The 19,149-nt window shown below is 38.3% G+C and overlaps 1 protein-coding gene across 6 annotated transcripts in view; it reads right to left on the bottom strand.

Annotated features, from left to right (window-relative positions):
- Positions 1 to 19,149, bottom strand: part of NOL4 (nucleolar protein 4) — a 396,517-nt gene that overhangs the window by 94,276 nt on the left and 283,092 nt on the right. For 3 of the 6 annotated variants that reach the window (XM_006889163.1, XM_006889167.1, XM_006889168.1), the window contains 2 exons: positions 18,375 to 18,557; positions 17,424 to 17,615 (listed from right to left, as the gene is read on the bottom strand). In XM_006889163.1, coding sequence (XP_006889225.1) covers positions 17,424 to 17,615; positions 18,375 to 18,557 — 375 coding nt within the window. The remainder of the gene's footprint in view (positions 1 to 17,423; positions 17,616 to 18,374; positions 18,558 to 19,149) is intronic. The other 3 variants (XM_006889165.1, XM_006889164.1, XM_006889166.1) reach the window with 1 other exon arrangement.

Below are 19,149 nucleotides of genomic sequence, written 5' to 3' on the forward strand. Positions count from 1 at the left end.
CTTGAAAATCTCTTTGGTTTGAACAATAGCAAGCCAGTGTTGTAGTTGGGTGGCACAGAGTCCGGACCAACCCATAATTGGCTCTCTGATATCTTTTTGAAAGCTGTAAATCATGTGGGAGGAGATGATACATCTTTCTCCCATACAGCAGTTGTTAATTTGAACGGTGTGTCTTTATGTTAGCACAATTCCTTATCACTAAGCCACTAGAGATCCCTCCAAACCCGTGAGAAGTGCAACTATATTGGGCCTGCTTTGTAAGCTCTTAAATATGAAAACCCCCTGCGTGCTTTTTAGTTTTAGTTTCCCAGCCTCCTACTCTGTCACCAGAGGTCCTCTATTGAGCATGGGTTCTGTGAATTCCCTTTGCCTTCTCTACCGTTCTATGATTGAAAGTTGAGAGCTTCCACTATTATTGCTTCAGAGTCGTTCTGGTGGACAAGTAGGGGAGTGCACAAAGGAACATAGGGAATTCTGTTGGCCCAGAGAGTAATGAATTGTGCTGCCAACCCAAAGGCAGGTTGTTCTAATCTATCAGCTGATCCTCTGGAGGTAGATGAGCAAGTTCCTCCATAATTTACACCCTCTGAAAACCAACAGTAAAGTTTATAGTCCTAAATTCTAAGGAGACAAATGCTGATTTCCTTTTAGTACGAGTAGCCATAAGATACAAAAAGCTTTCCCGTAGTAACTTGATATGAGAATATTTGGATCAACAAATCAGATGAAAAGGCTTTAGTAGTTATTTTCTGAAACACAGTGCATCTTTAGAAAAATTTTCTATCTGGCCTCACTTGTCCAGGAAAAATTTTAGATAATGATTTAAAAATTTATATAATCACACATTTTGCACTGAGGTTTTATATTTGTTTCTTTCCTCAGATATATGGCAATGCTAACCATCCTCACTAATTATCTGCTCATAATTAACTGTCATTTTCAGGGGAGATCTGAGTCGGTCTCTCTCCAGCACTGTTCTTATCGTAATAATTAACTACGCTCAAATCAGTGCTGGTTGTGTCATTAAACAGATGGCTAAACTGTCACACAAAGCCTTTGGAGTTTGAAAAGTCACATTTTAATTGGGGGCTTAAGATGCGGTTGTTGTTGGCACAACCTAAATGTGTATTTTCTTATATATGCACGCAATGCTTACCATCACCCTGAAAAACTCTGTTTCTTTGGCTGCAAAGTTCTAAACCAGATAGATAAATTTTAGCATGCTGAAGATTTTTGATAATCAGAAGAAAGTAAAAAAATAATTCAAGAATGTAAGCGTCTGTCTTTGAGTAATGTGGCCCTGAGCTCCAGACCCTTAAGTAGAAGTGTAATCGGGTATTAACCAATGCCAAATTGGGAGCAACTGTTTCATCTACACCAGATTGTAAGTAGAATGAGCTCCTTAAGTATAATTAAAGTAAATGATTTAATAGTTGGGGTTTAGCAAAAATCCTAAATTAACCAGGTGGCTTCATTCACCAATGTCAGTAGAATAAAAAGGCAGTTCAACAACTGAGTTGGACTGACCTGGATATTTTTCTGAAGGTAGTGATTTGGGATCTGTGTGACTGTTTTTGTTTTTTAAGTTTTATCTCAGTTATCCTACCGCAAGGCAGTATTTCAGTTTTTACAAATGAATGTAAGTTAGGAATAAAAAAAAAAAATCTTCGTATGGTGTCTTGATTGATAGAATTCTGTGAAGTAATGTACATAAGCCTTTATCATCTCCATATATTTATTCTGCAAATGTATTTAATGAGCATCTCAATAAACCAGGGAATACTCCAAGCCCAGGAACACAGTGGTAAATAATATAATACCACTCCTGAAGAAGAGAGCTCTGGTGGTCTAGTGATAAGAAGCTGCCCTACAATCTCAAGGGCAAGAGGTTCGAATGCACAAGCAGCTCTGTGGGAGATGGTTGGGTAATCTCCACCCAAGCAATTTACTGCCTCCAAAAAGCAGCTGGAGAGTCAGTCATGGATTCGTTCCAACTCAACAGCACACAACAACAACAATCCCAAGAGTATGAAGTTTACAAATACTGTGCCTAGCACACAGTGTAGGAGATGTGCAGTAAAGAATGTTTCTTAGTTCCCCAACCTTTTATCTGAAAAATTTTTTTACTGTGTAATTCCTTTATTTTCTGCATATTAGTGCTTGCCAATTATCTGAAATTGTTAAATACTAACAACACAACAACAACAACAACATTGCATTACTTGAAATATTTTTTTCAAATGTGGGGCAAAATCAGTGAGCAGCAAAAATTGACCTGGATTTTTATGATCTTTTTATGCCACATTCCATGCATAGCCGTTTAATTTCCTGAAAGTTAGTAGTATCTTTATTTATTAGATGTTCTCCTGGTCGCTACTGAGTGTGACCTGCAGTCAGCAAGGTTCATACTCTGTCTACTATATTCTCCAAACTTGAAAACTTGGAATTCAGAAACATATATGATCTAAGATTCCTGATAATGTGTTAGAGAAGGATAAAAATTGTATTTCACCTGTCCCTCTCCAATTTCATATGATTTTGGTGATAATGATAAGGGAAGAACCTCACTGAGTTGACCCTGGTCATCTAACCTAATCCTAGACAATCATAGAAACTCATTACTTTGGAGCTGTCCCTCCCCAGTCTCATATGGTTTTGGTGAAAATGTTAAGGGAAGAACCTTGCTGAGTTGACCCTGGTCATTCATATAACTTAATCCTAGAGAATCATAGAAAGTTATTGCTTTGTTCCTATATTGACTGATCCAAGATAGGGACTTAGGAAGTAAACAGGGCCAAAGTCTTTGTTCTGGGAACTGAGATGTAGGACTGGAAGAGAGCTGTAGGATTGTGAATGATAAGAGTAGAATCTTAGAGCTGCTGATGGCAACACTCATTACTATGTAGCAAAGACCCGTGGGAAGGGATAACCTATACACAAGAGGATCAGGGTTATGAAATTGGGAGGGTGGCACAACCCAGCTTTCAGCCCCTACATCCAGCTGTGTGTGAAACCTCGGACTTATTGAAGAAAATATGCAAACTAAAAGAGCTTGTAAGTGTATTTTTTATAAAAATAGAATATGAGCTAATTAACCTTCAACTAGGCTTTGATTATAAATATTTCATTTCTTAATTACTGGTCCATGATTTAGACTTAACTTTAGAACATCTTTGGCCTTTAACAATGATATTTCACAGGCGTGTGTGAAGTTAATGTCCTATAGTTGATACGTAGAGGGTCAACCTGGTAATGCCAGCTGGCAATACTTCTGAAGAAGACACAGCACACACTTCCATAGAAATTTAACAATTGGCTTTTATTTTTTAAAGAGGTGACCCTTTATTTTAATCTTTCCTGGGAAGTATCTTTTAAATCCAAATATAAGTTATTATATATCATTTTTATGGGTCCTGGTGACTTTTTCCTTAATGAATTACTAAAAGTTAGGAACACTAACATTATACTACACCAGTCTACCAATCTAATTAATCTAACAGCATTTTCTATTTCCATCAATTTCGAACTACAAAAGAAAATTTAAAAATTAATGTTTTAAAAGTTAAGAGAATTAAAATGAAACACAATGCAGTTATCTTCTCCAGGTGAAATCCCTCCTTACAGAAAATGCATCCGTCTAGATTTTTAGTGAGCATTAGTTTTTAAAATGCGATGCTGTCACGTGCTATCGAGTCAGAACCTTCTCACAGCTGGCTCTTCAGCGGATGTTCAGAGGCTGTAAATAGCATGAGAGGAGATTTCCCCTCTCTCTTCCTGTGGGTAAGTAGCTGGTGGATTTAATCACCGGCCTTTAGATTGGCAGTGCATCTCCTTATCACTGTGCATCCAGATCGGCTGGTAAAGTGAGACCAGTTATCTCCCAACTAATTCAAACTAAAAAAAGTAACAAAGTTGCTGTTCTGTGCCATCGTGTTGGCAGTGACTCATAGCTGACCCTCCAGTGGGTTTTCAGAGGCCGTACATAGCACAGGACGAGAGTGTCCATCCTTCTGCCATGATTTCAGCTGGTGATTTCAAAACACATGCCTTTGGGATTGGAACCCAGCTTCTTACCAAGGGGCTACCAGAGGTTCCTGTGTGTCATTTATTCAACAATTTCAAGTCAAGCAAGCAGCTGTTTTACAGAACCGACTGTAAGATAAGTGTGCAGTATGAGTATGCATTATGGTGCAGAGGTTAATGAATTTAGCTACCCATGAAAGATATTTGGATGGAACACATCAGCTACTTCTCAAGAAAAAGAGGTTGTAGTCTGCTTCACAGATTTAGCTTCACAGAAACATTGTGGGCATTTGTAATCTGTCCACAGGATCAGAATCTACTTGATGGCAATGAGTTTGAGAATTTTTTTTTCACTGTATTATACAGGATGACATTGTGGATATTATATAGGATGACACTGTGGGTGATACAGGAATTAACAAGAAGCATACTACTCAAAGAATATGACTTCTTAATAGGAAATTAAGGTCCATAAAAGTAGAACCCTGTGGTGAAATGCACAACCTATCAGGCTCCTAACAGAAAGGTTAGCAGGTTGAACTCGCCAGTTTCTCTGAAGGAGAATGTTGACCAGTCTTTTTACAAAGATTTCCAGCCTCAGAAACACAGTGGAGGATCATTAAAGAAATAAATTCAAAGTTAAATAAATTCAAAGACTGCGGGCTTGGTTTTTGCAGCAAAGGCGCATGCACATTGCGATATAATGCAAGCAAAACTGAAAGCCAAATACCAAAGAGCACAGTGTGCACGCGGGACAAGACGAATGTGGCTGCTCTTAGAAGTGAGAGTTAATACATGAAGACATTTATGATTTAGTCCTCCAAAGAGTTCAACAGATTGACACCAGAAGGAAGAGTTTCCTGGCTGGAACAACTGAGAAATTCAATTTCAGACTAAATTGCATTTTATCTTCTCCACAGATGAGCCTGCTGCTGCTTGGCCAGGTAATAAGGTTTTTTACACATGTTGTTTCGGTGTTTTTAAAATTTTTTTATTCATTTTCATGAGTAATAAAAGTGCTCTTGTGTACAATTTTTGTTATCCCCATGAGAAAACTAAAGCCCAAGGATACAAATTCCACAAAAGAGAATGTCGTCTACTATCGAGTCAGAATCAACTCATCGTTGATCCTGCAGCAGGTTTTCAGAGGTAGTAATTACAAGAGAAGAGATTGTCCATCCTTCTCCCATGGAATAGCTGGGGGATTTGTGCCCAGCTGTGTGCCTTTGGGATTGCAGTGCAGATTTTTACCATTAGGCTACCAAAGCTTGCTACAAAAGAGAGCATCGACCAGAAAAGCAGAAATCAAGACCCACAGACTACACAATCAGAGTGCTTGTCTTTAGGTTTGCTCCCCAATGCAGCTTATTTTCTAGTTTCTTTCTGAGCTCAGATTTCTTCCTAGAGTACATTTTAGGAGCCCAAGAGCATTGACTATCCCATGACTCACCTACCCCCACCCCCCCAAAAAAAAATCCAGACTGTCATACAACCAAGTTGTTTCCTCAGAGGCAAGGCTGGTGAAATTCCATCTCACGTACTTTGGACATGTTGTCAGGGGGGGCCAGTCCTTGAATAAAGACACCCTGCTGGGAAAGGTGGAGGGTCAGAGAAGGAGAGGAAGCCCCTCAACGAGATGGATTGACACAGTGATTGCAGCAGTCAGTGCTGGCTTATCAGAGGTCATGAGAATGGCACAGGATAGGACGAAGTTTAGATCGTCGGTCACAGGTTTTCCTGGGGTCCCTAACATACTTTGAGAATGTTGTCAGAAGACACTAGTCCATCAAGAAAAGATGTGTTTGGAAAATGGAGGGTTATCAAAAGAGAGTAAGACCTTCAATGAGATGGATTAAGACTACAAAAAGGGTGTGAAAGTGGTAGAGAGTGATGATGATGATGAAAAGGCAAGGTTTCTATCTCTGTTACAAGGCTCATTGTGAGTCAAAATCAACTCTGACATTTAACATCAACAGCAATACGATTTTAAGACACTGGTGGCATAGTACCGCTGGTGAAATAAAGAAATAAAATAACATGGGGGAGGGACAACAGTCCAGTGGTTAAAACCAGAGTCTGAATATTAACTATCATGAAGTGATAAAACTATAATCCACTAGTATTAAAAGCTTTTTGAAGAAATCTGACAGCAGGATGACCTCAGATGTTTAAAAAAGAGCAAACATGAAATATTTTCTTGAAATACAATAATTTTTGTAGAGAAAAGTGTGGTAAATTTCTGGCCTTTCAATGAAAGATGAAAGTAGAAAAATATGTAGAGTTTGTTGGTCCAGTAAAGTTCTGAAAGAGGTGGAACAGCAGAAAGTAAAATAAAAGACTTCAGGGATTATTCTGAAAAATTTTAGATGATTTTGATAGTGTTTAAAATTGCCTTTCCAGAATTTTTGAATGATGACTAAAAATTAGGGTGTGTGTGTGTGTGTGTGTATGCTAAAGTCACTGAGAGATGCAAATTACAGATATTGAGATAGAGATAGCCATTGAGAATAGAGAAAAAACAACTATGAGATACAAAAATTATTGAATGATACAAGATGTAATTTAAAAATTCTGTGAATAAAGAAATTAAGGAACGGCATGACAGTATCCTGGGAGATGGCAGAGGACACCTATGAAGAACAGTTATGTCTTGGAAAAAAATGCAGCTAGAGTGCTCCTTGGAGACAAACATGGTGAACTTTGTCTTTCATACTTTGGACGAGTAGCGAGGTGAGACTATTCCTCAGAAAGGGACGCCAAGCTTGGAAAGATGGAGGGTCAGAGAAGGAGAAGATCCCCAACAAGAGAGACTGACATGGTAATGTCAACAACGGGCTCTAGAGAGTCACAGATGACAAGGATGACACAGGCTAGGGCAGGGCTCATGAGTCTACTGCCTCGATGGCACCAAACAACAACAGGAAGACTCTGGTATTAATAGCAAAATACTAGTAGCTCAAATTCAATGTATTGTCTCATAAGCATTAATTAAGTAAATTTGTCAAAAAGATAGAAACTCCCATAGATATGCTCAAATTTTGTGAAGAATAATCATGGCTCCACAAGATTATAACTTTTCTATCAAATCCTTGTGTGAAAGGCCCGGGTCATTTAAAATACAATGTTATATTTAAAAACATTTGAACTGCGTTTTATTCTCTACTTGCTGAAAGGTGTAGATGGTAGAGGGCTGAGTTGCTATTTTAAAGAGGATCTTCTCTGGTGGTTTTAGCCCTCCAGGCGCTTTGAAGAAAAAAAGATGCCGTTTGTTGGGTTTCTTTTTGGTTTTGTTTTTAGTTGGGTTTTTGTGTTGTTGTTTTTTTTTAATGCAGTTTTTAGTACTTTGTGATTGAAAAGTCAAAGTCTTGGAAATACACTGGAGGGTCACCTTTGAGTTAGTTTCCATTAAATGTCAATGGAAAGATTATTTGTTCACATGTTGCTGCACACTTTTTTAATTGACAACCATGCTTAGAAACACATTTGCTGTCATTTGTGGCAAGGTGTTAAAGGATGAATAAAAAGTGTGCCTAAAGATTTTGCAATGCTTATGGGAAACCGGAAATGAAAAATAAGGTCTGTTGTCTCCTATTTTTTCATGTTAAATTTGAAATATAGGGGCAAATGATATCAGTAATCAAATCCCACCGCACTCCAAATATATTATTTCCTTAAACATTAAAGATGAACTTCCTTGCTATGCCGTAATTACATACCAACTTATTTTATTCTTCTTCTTGCCCCCCTTTTCTTGTTGTGTATCATTGAGTCAGTATGACTGGCAAAGGAGGAGACTACCCCTCCTTCTCCGGCAGAGCATCTGGTGGATTTGAACCACATGCCTTCAGGATTGTAGCACAGCTTCTTGCCACTAGGCCACCAGAGCTCCTACATACTGTCTTGTTTTAAAATTTCTATCTCACTTTCCCCCACCTCTGCAACTGTTAACAGATTAACCAAGGAAATATGTCCACCAAAATGAGTTTTTAAGAAAGAAAGCGAGAAAGCGAGAAAGCGAGAAAGAAAGAAAGAAAGAAAGAAAGAAAGAAAGAAAGAAAGAAAGAAAGAAAGAAAGAAAGAAAGAAAGAAAGAAAGAAAGAAAGAAAGAAAATGGGGAGATTAGAAGACTTTAGTAATCTAAACTTTTTTGACAATTAGGCACAAAAATAAGCAAATTAAGTGGTGCTTTAATTTAAGCTTTCCTGATGAGATGAAATGAAACATTCTATTTTCTTATGAGAAACAGCATTTTTTCCTTCTATTAAAAGTAACCTCTGAAATAAAGACGTTCCTTCTTGACATTTAGAAGCCTAAAGCTTCTAAGAAACCTCTTTGGAACACTTTTTACATAAAATTGCCAAAAACTAATTTCTTCAAATAAAAAAAATCCATCTCATAGTATTAAAACACAACTGATTAGAGTTTGTTTTTCAGAATTCTGAATTTATTGAATTAAAAAATCTTCTTTACTTGTTTAAGGGAGCTCTGGTGACCAGAGCGCTTTGATGGCCTAACCAATAGGGAGTTGCCTGGACCCTCAAGGGCAGGTAGTTTGAATCCCGCAGGTACTCCTTGGGAGAAATGTGAAGAGTCTCCTCCCATGCAACTTACAATTTCTGTAAACCTGCTGGAGGTAGGTTGTGTTGGTTCTGGCTCTATGGCAATGAGTTTAAGGTTTATTTTATTTTATTAGTCTACTTGTTCTATATGATGCTATGATGAAATCTGAAGGGCGAGAGAAGTGATAGCTTTAAGACAAATGCAAGTGTGTTAACCTTTCTTTCCTTTATCTTAATTTAAACTTTACAAAAAATTATGTAGCATAATGAAAAATGTCTCTAATGAGTTCTCAGGAATCAAATAGAGAACTGAATCAAATTACTAAATAAAATTCTTATTGTTACTAAAAACTGCCCAGCTGGTATTGACTCATCACTGACCCTCTAGCGGGTTCTCTGAGGCAGTGAATCCTATGGTAGGAGATGGTCTTTCTTAATGCTGTGGAGCAGCATGTGGATTTGAACTGCATGCCTGTGGGTTGGCAGCACAACAAATTCATAACACAGATATACACTAAGCTTTTAAACATCAAGTTCTGCTTTTAGTATCTTACTGTTTAGAGATGCAATTGAATCTATGCTGAGGATGCTTTGGAGAAATTAATTTTTTTTTCTCGAATAATTGACAAATGTCCTTCAGGGAATTATCCGAAGCAACTTCAGAGTAGAGATTCACAGCACAGCTGCCCAGTGATTATTTTTATGACTGTTTAATTTATTGAATTCTTAAAAATCTAATAAAATCTTCAATATTCTGGACCAAGTGTATTGTTTTCTTTTCATAAGGCATTCCCTTTTATATTCAGTACTAAAGACTTTATAATTTAAGATGCCTGGTAATAGTGAATTGGTGAAAGTATACAGAAAAGTATTAGGATATGTTTGTTCTCTGCTGTGCATTACACAGTCTATTTGGAGCAAAGCATAATAATTTTGCCTATTTAAACAATCAAGAGCTGCAGAATCTTGATAACTCTATTGAAATAAAAACACATAACTACATGTTCTAGTAAACTGTATGCATTCAGTGAAGAATTAAAAATATGTGTGCCAGAGTGTAAATCCTTTAGGGAAAATGTACAATAATTAAGCATGAATAGATTTCGCATTAACAACAGCTGAAAATTAGTCACAGTGAATGCGAAGATTCTCAAGAGTAGTATACTAATTATGCTGTGATATACAACTTCAATGGGAATAATGCTGAATTTTTTAATCAAAGTCAGCAGGAAACATAGAGCTTAATATATTCTATGTTAATGTACTTACGAGTTCTCTCAACTTGTTGTTAGGTGTGTTCAAGCTGATGCTAACTCATAGTGACCACATGTGCGACTGCAAACCTTGTGTCCTGATTGTCACTATCTCAGCAGTACCTGACCCCACTTGTAGTTATTGCATGACTACTGCTCATTGAGGGCCTTCTCCTTCTGGTAACCCTGCACTTTTTCAAGCACAGTATCTTCTTCCAAGGTCTGGCTCACACTGACAACATGCCCAGAGTATGTGAGATGAAATGTCACTATTCTTGCCTCTAAGGAGCACCATTCCTGGACTCGTTTGTTTGTTCTCTTGGCAATCCATGCTATATTCAATACCAAAACACCAACACCAGAATTCAAAGGCATCAGCTCTTCTTTAGTCTTAAAATGCAAAGGAAGCAATGGGCGATACCATGGCATGGATGAGTTTTAAAGAGGCATCCTTGCTTTTAAGCACTTTTAAGAATTCCTTAGCAGCAGATTTCCCTAATGTATTGTAAAATTTGGTTTATTGACTGCTGCTTTCATGGATGTTGACGGTTGACTTAGGCAAAATGAAACTCCTCTAGCAGGTTGTTGTTGTTGTTGTTGTTGTTGTTGTTGTTATCCGGTGTGGTCGAGTTGAGTCTGACACATAGTGAGCTATGAACAAAAGATCTGTACCCTCTTCTGTCATGCACCATCCCCACCCTTCCCGACACATAAAAGCCCATTGCAGCCAGTCATTGTGTCAGTCCAACTATTTGAGGGTCGTCTTCTCCTTTACTGACTCTCTACCTCAGCCAGCATCATGTGCCACTCCAAGGAATAGCCCCTCCTAGCAAGTGCCCAAAGGACGTGAGCCAAAACCTTATCATTTTTGCCTCCAAAGAGCACTCCGGCTACACCCCATCCAAGACATATTTGTTTGTTCTCCTGAACCAGGGACAGGGAGGAGGTTCTGGCTTAGAGATTCTAAATTGTTCAAAATAGCTGAATTTATTAGCTATATCTTTTATATTATAATACAGATATATTCAGAATTTGTTTAGGCTACTTTGTTGACTTATTAAGTGTTTCATGATTATTAATATCACATGCTAAAGATTCTTTAGGATTATTTCAATGACATATAGCAGAAGAAATTATTTTTTCATTATTATTATTTCCATTTTTTAAAATTGTAGGTTTTATCATAAATGCAATTCTATTTTCTATTTAGTTATAACTGCTATAAGTAGAAATATGATCATTGTTATTATTACTAAGTATGTTAATTTTGTGCAAGGAGTTGGAGTCAGAAAATCAAAAGGGCCAAACTCGCTCAGCATATCTTAAGCTCAAGGAACTGAAGAACAAATTCAAACCTCCAGTTGCTATAATCAAGGATGCTTTTGGCAGAATGTTAAATGATCCTGGAAGTATTAAAAGAAGATGGAAGGAATATACTGAGTCACTGTATCGAAAGGAATTGGAAGACACAGAAGAATTTCATGAAACAACATATGAGCAAGAGCTTATGGTGATGAAAGAAAAATTTCAGGCTGCTTTGAAGGAAATGGCAAAAAATAAGGCTCCAGGCATAGATGGTATACCAATTGACATATTTCAGTTAACAGATGCTGCCCTGGACGTGCTCACCAAGTTGTGCCAAGAAATCTGGAGAACAACCACTTGACCAACTGACTGGAAGAGATCTATATTTGTTCCTATCCCAAAGAAAGGTGACCCAACAGAATGTGGAAACTACAGAACAATCTCACTGATTTCGCATGCAAGCAAGATTTTACTGAAGATTATCCAAAAACGACTGGAACAGCACATCAGCAGAGAACTACCAGAAGTCCAGGCTGGTTTCAGAAGGGGTGGTGGTACTAGAGATATTTTAGCTGATGTTAGATGGATCTTGGCTGAAAGCAGGGAATACCAGAGGAATGTCTATCTGTGTTTCATTGACTATGCAAAGGCATTTGACTCTGTAGATCATAACAAACTATGGCTGACTCTGAGAAGAATGGGAATCCCAGAACACTTGATCATTCTAATGCAAAACTTATACTTGGACCAGGAGGCAGTCATCAGAACAGAGCAAGAGAACACTGCATGGTTCAAATTTGGCAAGGGCATACCCCAGGGATGCATCCTATCTCCATACCTTTTCAACCTATATGCAGAACAGATTATCCGGGAGGCAGGGCTCTATGAGGAGAAATGTGGGGTCAAGATTGGTGGACGATTTATCAACAATTTGTGTTATGTGGATGACACAACCCTGCTTGCTGAAACTGAGGAGGACCTGAAGCGCCTGCTGCAGAGTGTCAAGGACTGCAGCCTACAATATGGATTGAGGCTCAATGTCAAGAAGACAAAGATTCTCACCACTGGAGCAATTGGCAGCATCAGGATGGATGGTGAAGAGATTGAGAGTGTACACAGCTTTAGTTTGCTTGGCTCCATAGTCAACAGTCTTGGCACCAGCAGCCAGGAAATTAAAAGGCGCATTGCCATGGGAAAGTCTGCTGTTAGGGACCTCTCCAAAGTGCTGAAGAGCAATGGTGTCTCTTTGGAGACTAAGGTGCATCTGATACAGGCCATGGTCTTCGCAATCACCTGTTATGCATCAGAGAGTTGGACAATGACCAAGGAGGATAGAAGGAGAATTGATGCCTTTGAGCTGTGGTGCTGGAGAAGAGTATTGAGAATACCATGGACAGCTAGGAAATCAAACAGATTTGTCCTGGAAAGGGTTAAACTGGGTGGCTCCTTGGAGGCAAGGATTCTGAGGCTCCATCTAACATACTTTGGACATGTTGTGAGGAGAGACCAGTCCTTAGAGAGGGACATCATGCTTGGGAGGGTGGAGGGATGGCGCAGGAGGGGAAGGCCCTCTATGAGGTGGATTGATTCAGTGACTGGGATAATTGGGATGGGAGTGTCAGAGACAGTGCGATTGGCACAGGACAGAGTGGAGTTTAGGGCTGTTGTACAGAGGGTCGCTATGAGTCGCAGGCGACTCGACGGCACATAACAATAACAACAACAACATGTTAATTTTAAGGAGCCCCAGTGACTGCTAACAAAAAATAAAATCAGTGGTTCAAATCCATCAATTACTCTGTGGGAGAAAAATAGGCTATCTCTTCCCATAAAGATTTACAGTTTCAGAATTCTGGTGGAGGGTCACCAAGATTCAGTCAACTACAGGGCAGTGGTTTTAGTTTTGGATGCTAATCATGCCTCTTTCTATGTGTCCTAGGTAAGAATGAACATGCAAAATGACACAAAGTTCTCTTCCAAACTCCGTAGCAATGAAACAATACATTAAGCAAAGAAAAGATCCATTTATATGGTTGTTGTTAGGTGCCATCAAGTCAAACATGACTCATAGTAACCCTATGAAAAACAGACCTGAACCCTGTCCTATCCTGACCCTCCTAATCACCTCTGACACCCTCAAGCCCATTGCTGCAGTCACTGTGTTAATCTATCTTGTTGGGGGTCTTCCTCTCTTCACTTTTACTGCACCTTTCCAAACACGATATTCCTTTCTAAGAAATAGCCTCTCCTAGCAACATGTCCAAAGTATGACGGACATAGCTTTGACACTCTTGCCTCCAAGGAGCACTCTGGCTGCGACTTTTTCAAGATATATCTGTTGGTTCTTCTGGAAGTCCATGTGATATTCAGTACTCTTTTCCAACACTACAGCTCAAAGGCATCGATGATTCCTCTGTCATCCTAATATATTATCCAAATTTTACTTTGTTATTTGCAGTAATACTGATAACCACAAAATTTTACACAAAATATACTATCACACTTAGTCTGTGTCATTAATGTATAATCAAATTAAATTAATATAATTAATTACAATTTTTATTCATTAAATATAACACTTTACATTATTACTTAAGCATTTCACTTCACACAAATTGTCTCCTCAATAAACCAAGATTTGGAAATAGGTTTTGTCTTTCGTCATGAGCAATTTAAACATATTTTATATTATTATTTTATGTAATTTTATGCATATTGTCTATCTGCTGAATAAATCAATCAATAAATGAGTATTATTAAAAATTAAGTCCTGCATAATGTCTATGAAGTGTATTTCTTCTGGCTTGTAAAACTCTTTGTAATATTTCTTCTGTGTATTTCTTCTGGCTTGTAAAACTCTTTGTATTATTTCTTTTGTGTATTTCTTCTGGCTTGTAAAACTCTTTGTATTATTTCTTCTGTGTATTTCTTCTGGCTTGTAAAACTCTTTATTTCTTCTGGCTTGTAAAACTCTTTGTATTATTCAACTTTTTGTCCTTTATGCATGTCAAAAAGCTTTCACGAAATAGCTTCCCAATCTTACATATCAAAAGGGAAAGAAAATAAAAATGATAAAACATATGGACCACCAGGATAACAAAGAGGTCTGTCTTGTAGAGGGTGAAATCAAGTTTCTCCTTGGAGGCTAGCATTTTGAAACTCCATCTCACATACTTTGGGCACATGGCCAAGAGGTACCTGTCCTTGGAGAAGGACATTATGCTTGGAAGGATGAAGAGACAGTGCAGGAGAGGAAGACACCAAATAAGAGGGATTGACACAGTAACTGGAGTAATAGGGGCAGGAGGGTCAGAGTTAGTGAGACTGGCTCAGGATAGAGTTCAGAGCTGTAAGAATTGCAGGCCACTCGATGGCACATAGCAACAGCATTCTTAATATAAATGGTTTACATGTCCCTTATTTAAGAATCCTATGTGAAAATATTTTTCTCTTAAATAATGATTAATCTATATTTCATAATACGAAATATTCTTTTTTTACCAGAGAAAAGGGTCTCTAATAAACATTAAAAGATGAGGGAAGCAAAATTATAATATCAGACAGTGGTAGGAAAAAAATCTCAATGCATGATATTACTAGCCTTATTGTTTTAGGAAATGGAAAAAATAATCTGCAGTGTATTACTTTCTGGAGCAGTTGAAACTATACTTCATTTTCTAAGTGGTCTCGACTATGAGCTATTACACCTATTTATGCAATTTTATTGTGATCTGGCTTCTGTGATGCAGTTCCAAAAAAACTAAAATTAGAAATGCCTTACAAATCCTGAGATTATGTAGTAAGGGAGAAAATAGCACTATTTTTTCCTAAAAATCTCTAATTCTCTTTTATTCTAACCAACTCTATTGTCATAATTTCATGTGACCAGGCACAGTAGTTATGCCATCATTATTTGAAAATATGGTATGTACCATAAACTCCAACTCCTGTGTAATTATTTGAAAAGTAAACAAAAAGCTAAATGGAGTTTTCTGCAGCGATATAATATAAACCTAGGAGAAAGCTTTGTTCAGATGATTGACTAAATATTATCTGACTGACTATGACTATGTCTTACTGAGTGCTTACTGTGTGTCAGGAAAAACTTTGAGTTTTCTTGGTGAGAGCAGAATTCCTATAGCTCTGTAAGTCAGGAGCTAGTATCACTTCCAGAGGAAAAACTGGAAGCATTGGTATTTAGAGAAATAATACCAGGTCACGTGGCCAAAAAATGACAGATCTCAAACCTAAAACTAGTTTCCCTGGGTCCACAGTCTGCGCTGGTAACAACAGGGAAAGATTGTCTCTATTTCACCAACAGTTACTTCTCCTTTAATCAAAAGTATCAGATATTTTCATCAGCCAATTAGAAGGACTGATACTAATGAATTGGTCACTTTTAGTCACTCATTTCTCAGAATTCTAATCTGCAAAATCATTTCTCTTACATGTCATATTCTCTGAAACCTCTCTTCCCTACTCCAACCTTTATTCTCGTCACTGTCCATCTTGTCTAATATATTTCAGGGCACAAGTCACAAATAGTAACAGTTGGCACTTTTGTGGAGACTTTTTAAATAAAGTTTCCCAAAATTTCTGCCATGTTTCTAATCACATACACAAAAACTATAAATGGTAGATGAAAACCATCTTAAACGTATGCATCGCTTCCAAGTATCATCAATGACAACTAAGTAGAATTAATGAACGTTCAGAAAGCATTGAAATCTAACTGAAAGCATCTAATCTCCACCCAAGAGAGTAATCAAATGCCCACATAATAATATCTGTTTACAGAAAACTCAAGGGAAAAATAAGCCCCCAAAACAATACACCATTGTCTTTGAGTTGGAACTGACTCGCAGCTAACTCCATTGGTTTCCAAGGTTGTAAATGGCAGGCCAGGAGATGGTTCATCTTTTCCCCCTGGAACCACTGCTGGATTTGAACCACCAAAGAGGTGTGGCCTTTAGGTTAGTTGGCAGGGTAACTCTCTAAGGACTATGTCACCAGAGCTCCATAAGCCACCTATGAAGCTCTGCTGACTAAATGCGATAACGGTTACCCATGGTGGACCGAGTTTGGTGGAGCTTCCGAATTAAAACAAGCTTAGAAGCAGGAGTGGCCTCCACTTTCGAAATAGCTTGCCTCTGGAAACTTACGAACATGGATAAATGATGAAAATCATACAAGTGTTCAGGTCTCTGTTCAGGGTCGCTTTGAGTCGTCTATGACTTGACGCACTTAGCAACATACAGAGAGCTCTCTTTGCCTAGTGGATAGAAAGTTATGCTACCAAGCTAAAGATGGGCAGCCCTCAGGCCTGGTTTTAATTGTTTTTGGTCATACATTCTTCCAGGTCATATAATCCAGTTTGTCCATTTGCTGTACAAAGGTAACTCGTGTTTGGTGTTATGCTAAATATTGTGACACTGATGTGTCAAATGTGATAATGGTTACCCACGGTGGACAGTGTTTGGTGGAGCTTCCTGATTAAAACAATCTTGGAAGCAGGAGTGGCATCCACTTCCAAAACAGCTTGCCTCTGGAAACTCTATGAATGTGGAGAAATGATGAGTTATACAAGTGTTCAGGTCTTTCACTCTTAGGGTTACTATGAGTTGTCTACAACTCAACGGCACCTAATCACAACAACAACAACAGCAACCATCTACCATCAGTGGAGAAACACATATACCATGTAAGGCTGTCTTATTTTTCTCATGAGGATAATCATTACCTATCTTTAATTCTCTAGGCTTGCTGGTGGTTCACCATTGGTACGAAAACATTACTACTTAGATGAATTAATCCAGTTCCTTTCATTCCAGAGTAAACCATTCTCACATATCACCTTAAGAAACAACTGATATTTCAATCCATGACTTCAGTGAGCTCAAAATCACTTAAGCAAGCACAGAGAGAAAGCAAACATGCCAGAGATGCAGAGATGCTGGTTCTCACGGATTTCTTAAAAACTTGTTTTGCGCACATAGTCCTCGTATTCTAGAACCCAATGCCAAGTGGACCTGTGAGCACTGGTCTCACAAAATAATCCTTATAAAAGAAACAGAGGAAATAAAAACCTCAGGAAGGTGAACAGGAAAAGGGAGGGAGACACAAACGAGCAAACAAAAAATCCCTTTGACCTGATATTATGGTGGGGAAAAAAAGAAAAGAAAGTATAATATAAAAAGACACTAAGATGAATAAAAAAACAGTGTCATGGTTTACATGTGGGGTTTGGATGGAATCTAGGGCTGTGTTTTAATTCAGAACTCACCATCTCAAAACCACTTCGTTTCATCCGCCTGCAGGACTTGAGGTAAGTACGTATGCGTTTTCTGGCACGCTCTTGATACTCAGGGAATTGTCGCCTGCATGAGTCAATGATAGCTTGGATCTTTTCTTTGGGCTGCTTAGAGATTGGGACCATTCGGTCCAAGTTTTCATCTACAAACAGCCTGACAAACATCTGTTGGCAAGAGGGAGACAGAGGAGAAGGGTTTGGAGGGCTGCTCTCTTCTCTTCCTCGCTTCCTGTCTTGATAACCGATAGGAACATAACTCGTGGCTGCTTTTATGCAACTGGAGTACTTTGCAATGGAAAGCCAGGAATTTTTAAAGCAAACACTCTTTAAAAGGCTTTCTAACGGGTTGGATAAAAAAAAAAAATTAGAGAGAAAGAAAGAGAAAGACAGACAGACAGACAAAACAGACAGAAAAAGAAGAGAGACTATTGTGGAGAAAATAATCAGGAAATAACAGTAAACTGACAGTCAAGCACCCCATAAAATACTCTATTAATGATCAGTACGACTGCTACATTGCTACATCACACAGTGTGCTAATCTCTGCAAACAAACACAATCGACTCTTTTTTAAAAAAAATCATGCATAATTAGATAAGCTGGAAAAGCAAAAGAAAGGAAATAAAATAATAACTGATGACAGGCGGACTCTTCCGATGGCTAAGCTGAGGCCCCTCCATCCACTGGATAAACATGCATACTCACACAACACAATTCCAGTTTTCAGCTCACACTGGGCTTTAAAATTCTAAACAAAACACAGCAATTCTGGTGTCTGGTTGGCAAAGAGTGTTTCATGTACTTTTTAAATCCTTCTGTAAATTAAACAAACATGTCTCTAAAATATCCACATTTACCAACGAGCAACAACACGAAACTGAAGTGGCAAAAATGCAACCACATGGGGCGTGCGGATGGACTCACATTGAAAGCTTTCAGCCGCTCGGCTTCCACGCCGCCGTCTGTCTCGGCTGCTTTCTCCGAGTCCTCGTGGTCCTCGTGGTCATCTTCGTCCTCATCGCCCCGGTTCAGCGACAGGTCCTCAGCGCCTCTGTCCACACTCTCATTTTTGCCAGAGTCATAGCTTGAGTAGCTATGTGCGGGAGACTGGAAAGAATGAAGAAATCCAGCTTTGAATTTGTTGTCTCTGATTATACACATGGCGTTTAAGCTTTCATTTCAACTATTTTTCAAAGTTCTGGTATAAATGAACTGGTAACTGTAATGTTATGGCTATTCTCACTAAATCAAAGTTAATTTAAATAAAATTAAGATTCATTTCCTCAATCACACAAGTCAATTTTCAAGTGCTTGGTAAGCATATATACAACATTGATCACTGGAGAAAGCTCTATTGGGCTTTACTATTTCAAAGCAAGTCCTAGCCCCACATCATATCTATATTCTAAGACCACTCAAATCTGTTATCAATTTTACAAAAGAATCATTGAACCTCATATTCTAGGAATGGGATCCAAATTTAAAAAAACCTAAAAAGTGGATGTTTTTATTAACTTACTCAAAAAGAATATTGTACAGACTATCCCTGAGTTATAACTGAGATTTGTTAGTAAATCTGACTTTATGTTGAATTTGAAGCCAAAGTTGAACCGGTGTATGCCGTTTTTATTTATCATCAGGTAGTCAAATATGTCATTCCCTCCCCTCCCCTCCCCTCCTTTCCCTTCCCCTTCCCTCC

This window comes from Elephantulus edwardii, unplaced genomic scaffold (assembly GCF_000299155.1).
Source record: "Elephantulus edwardii isolate Elephantulus edwardi_28Jun2011 unplaced genomic scaffold, EleEdw1.0 scaffold00076, whole genome shotgun sequence".
Taxonomy (NCBI): Eukaryota; Metazoa; Chordata; class Mammalia; order Macroscelidea; family Macroscelididae; genus Elephantulus; species Elephantulus edwardii.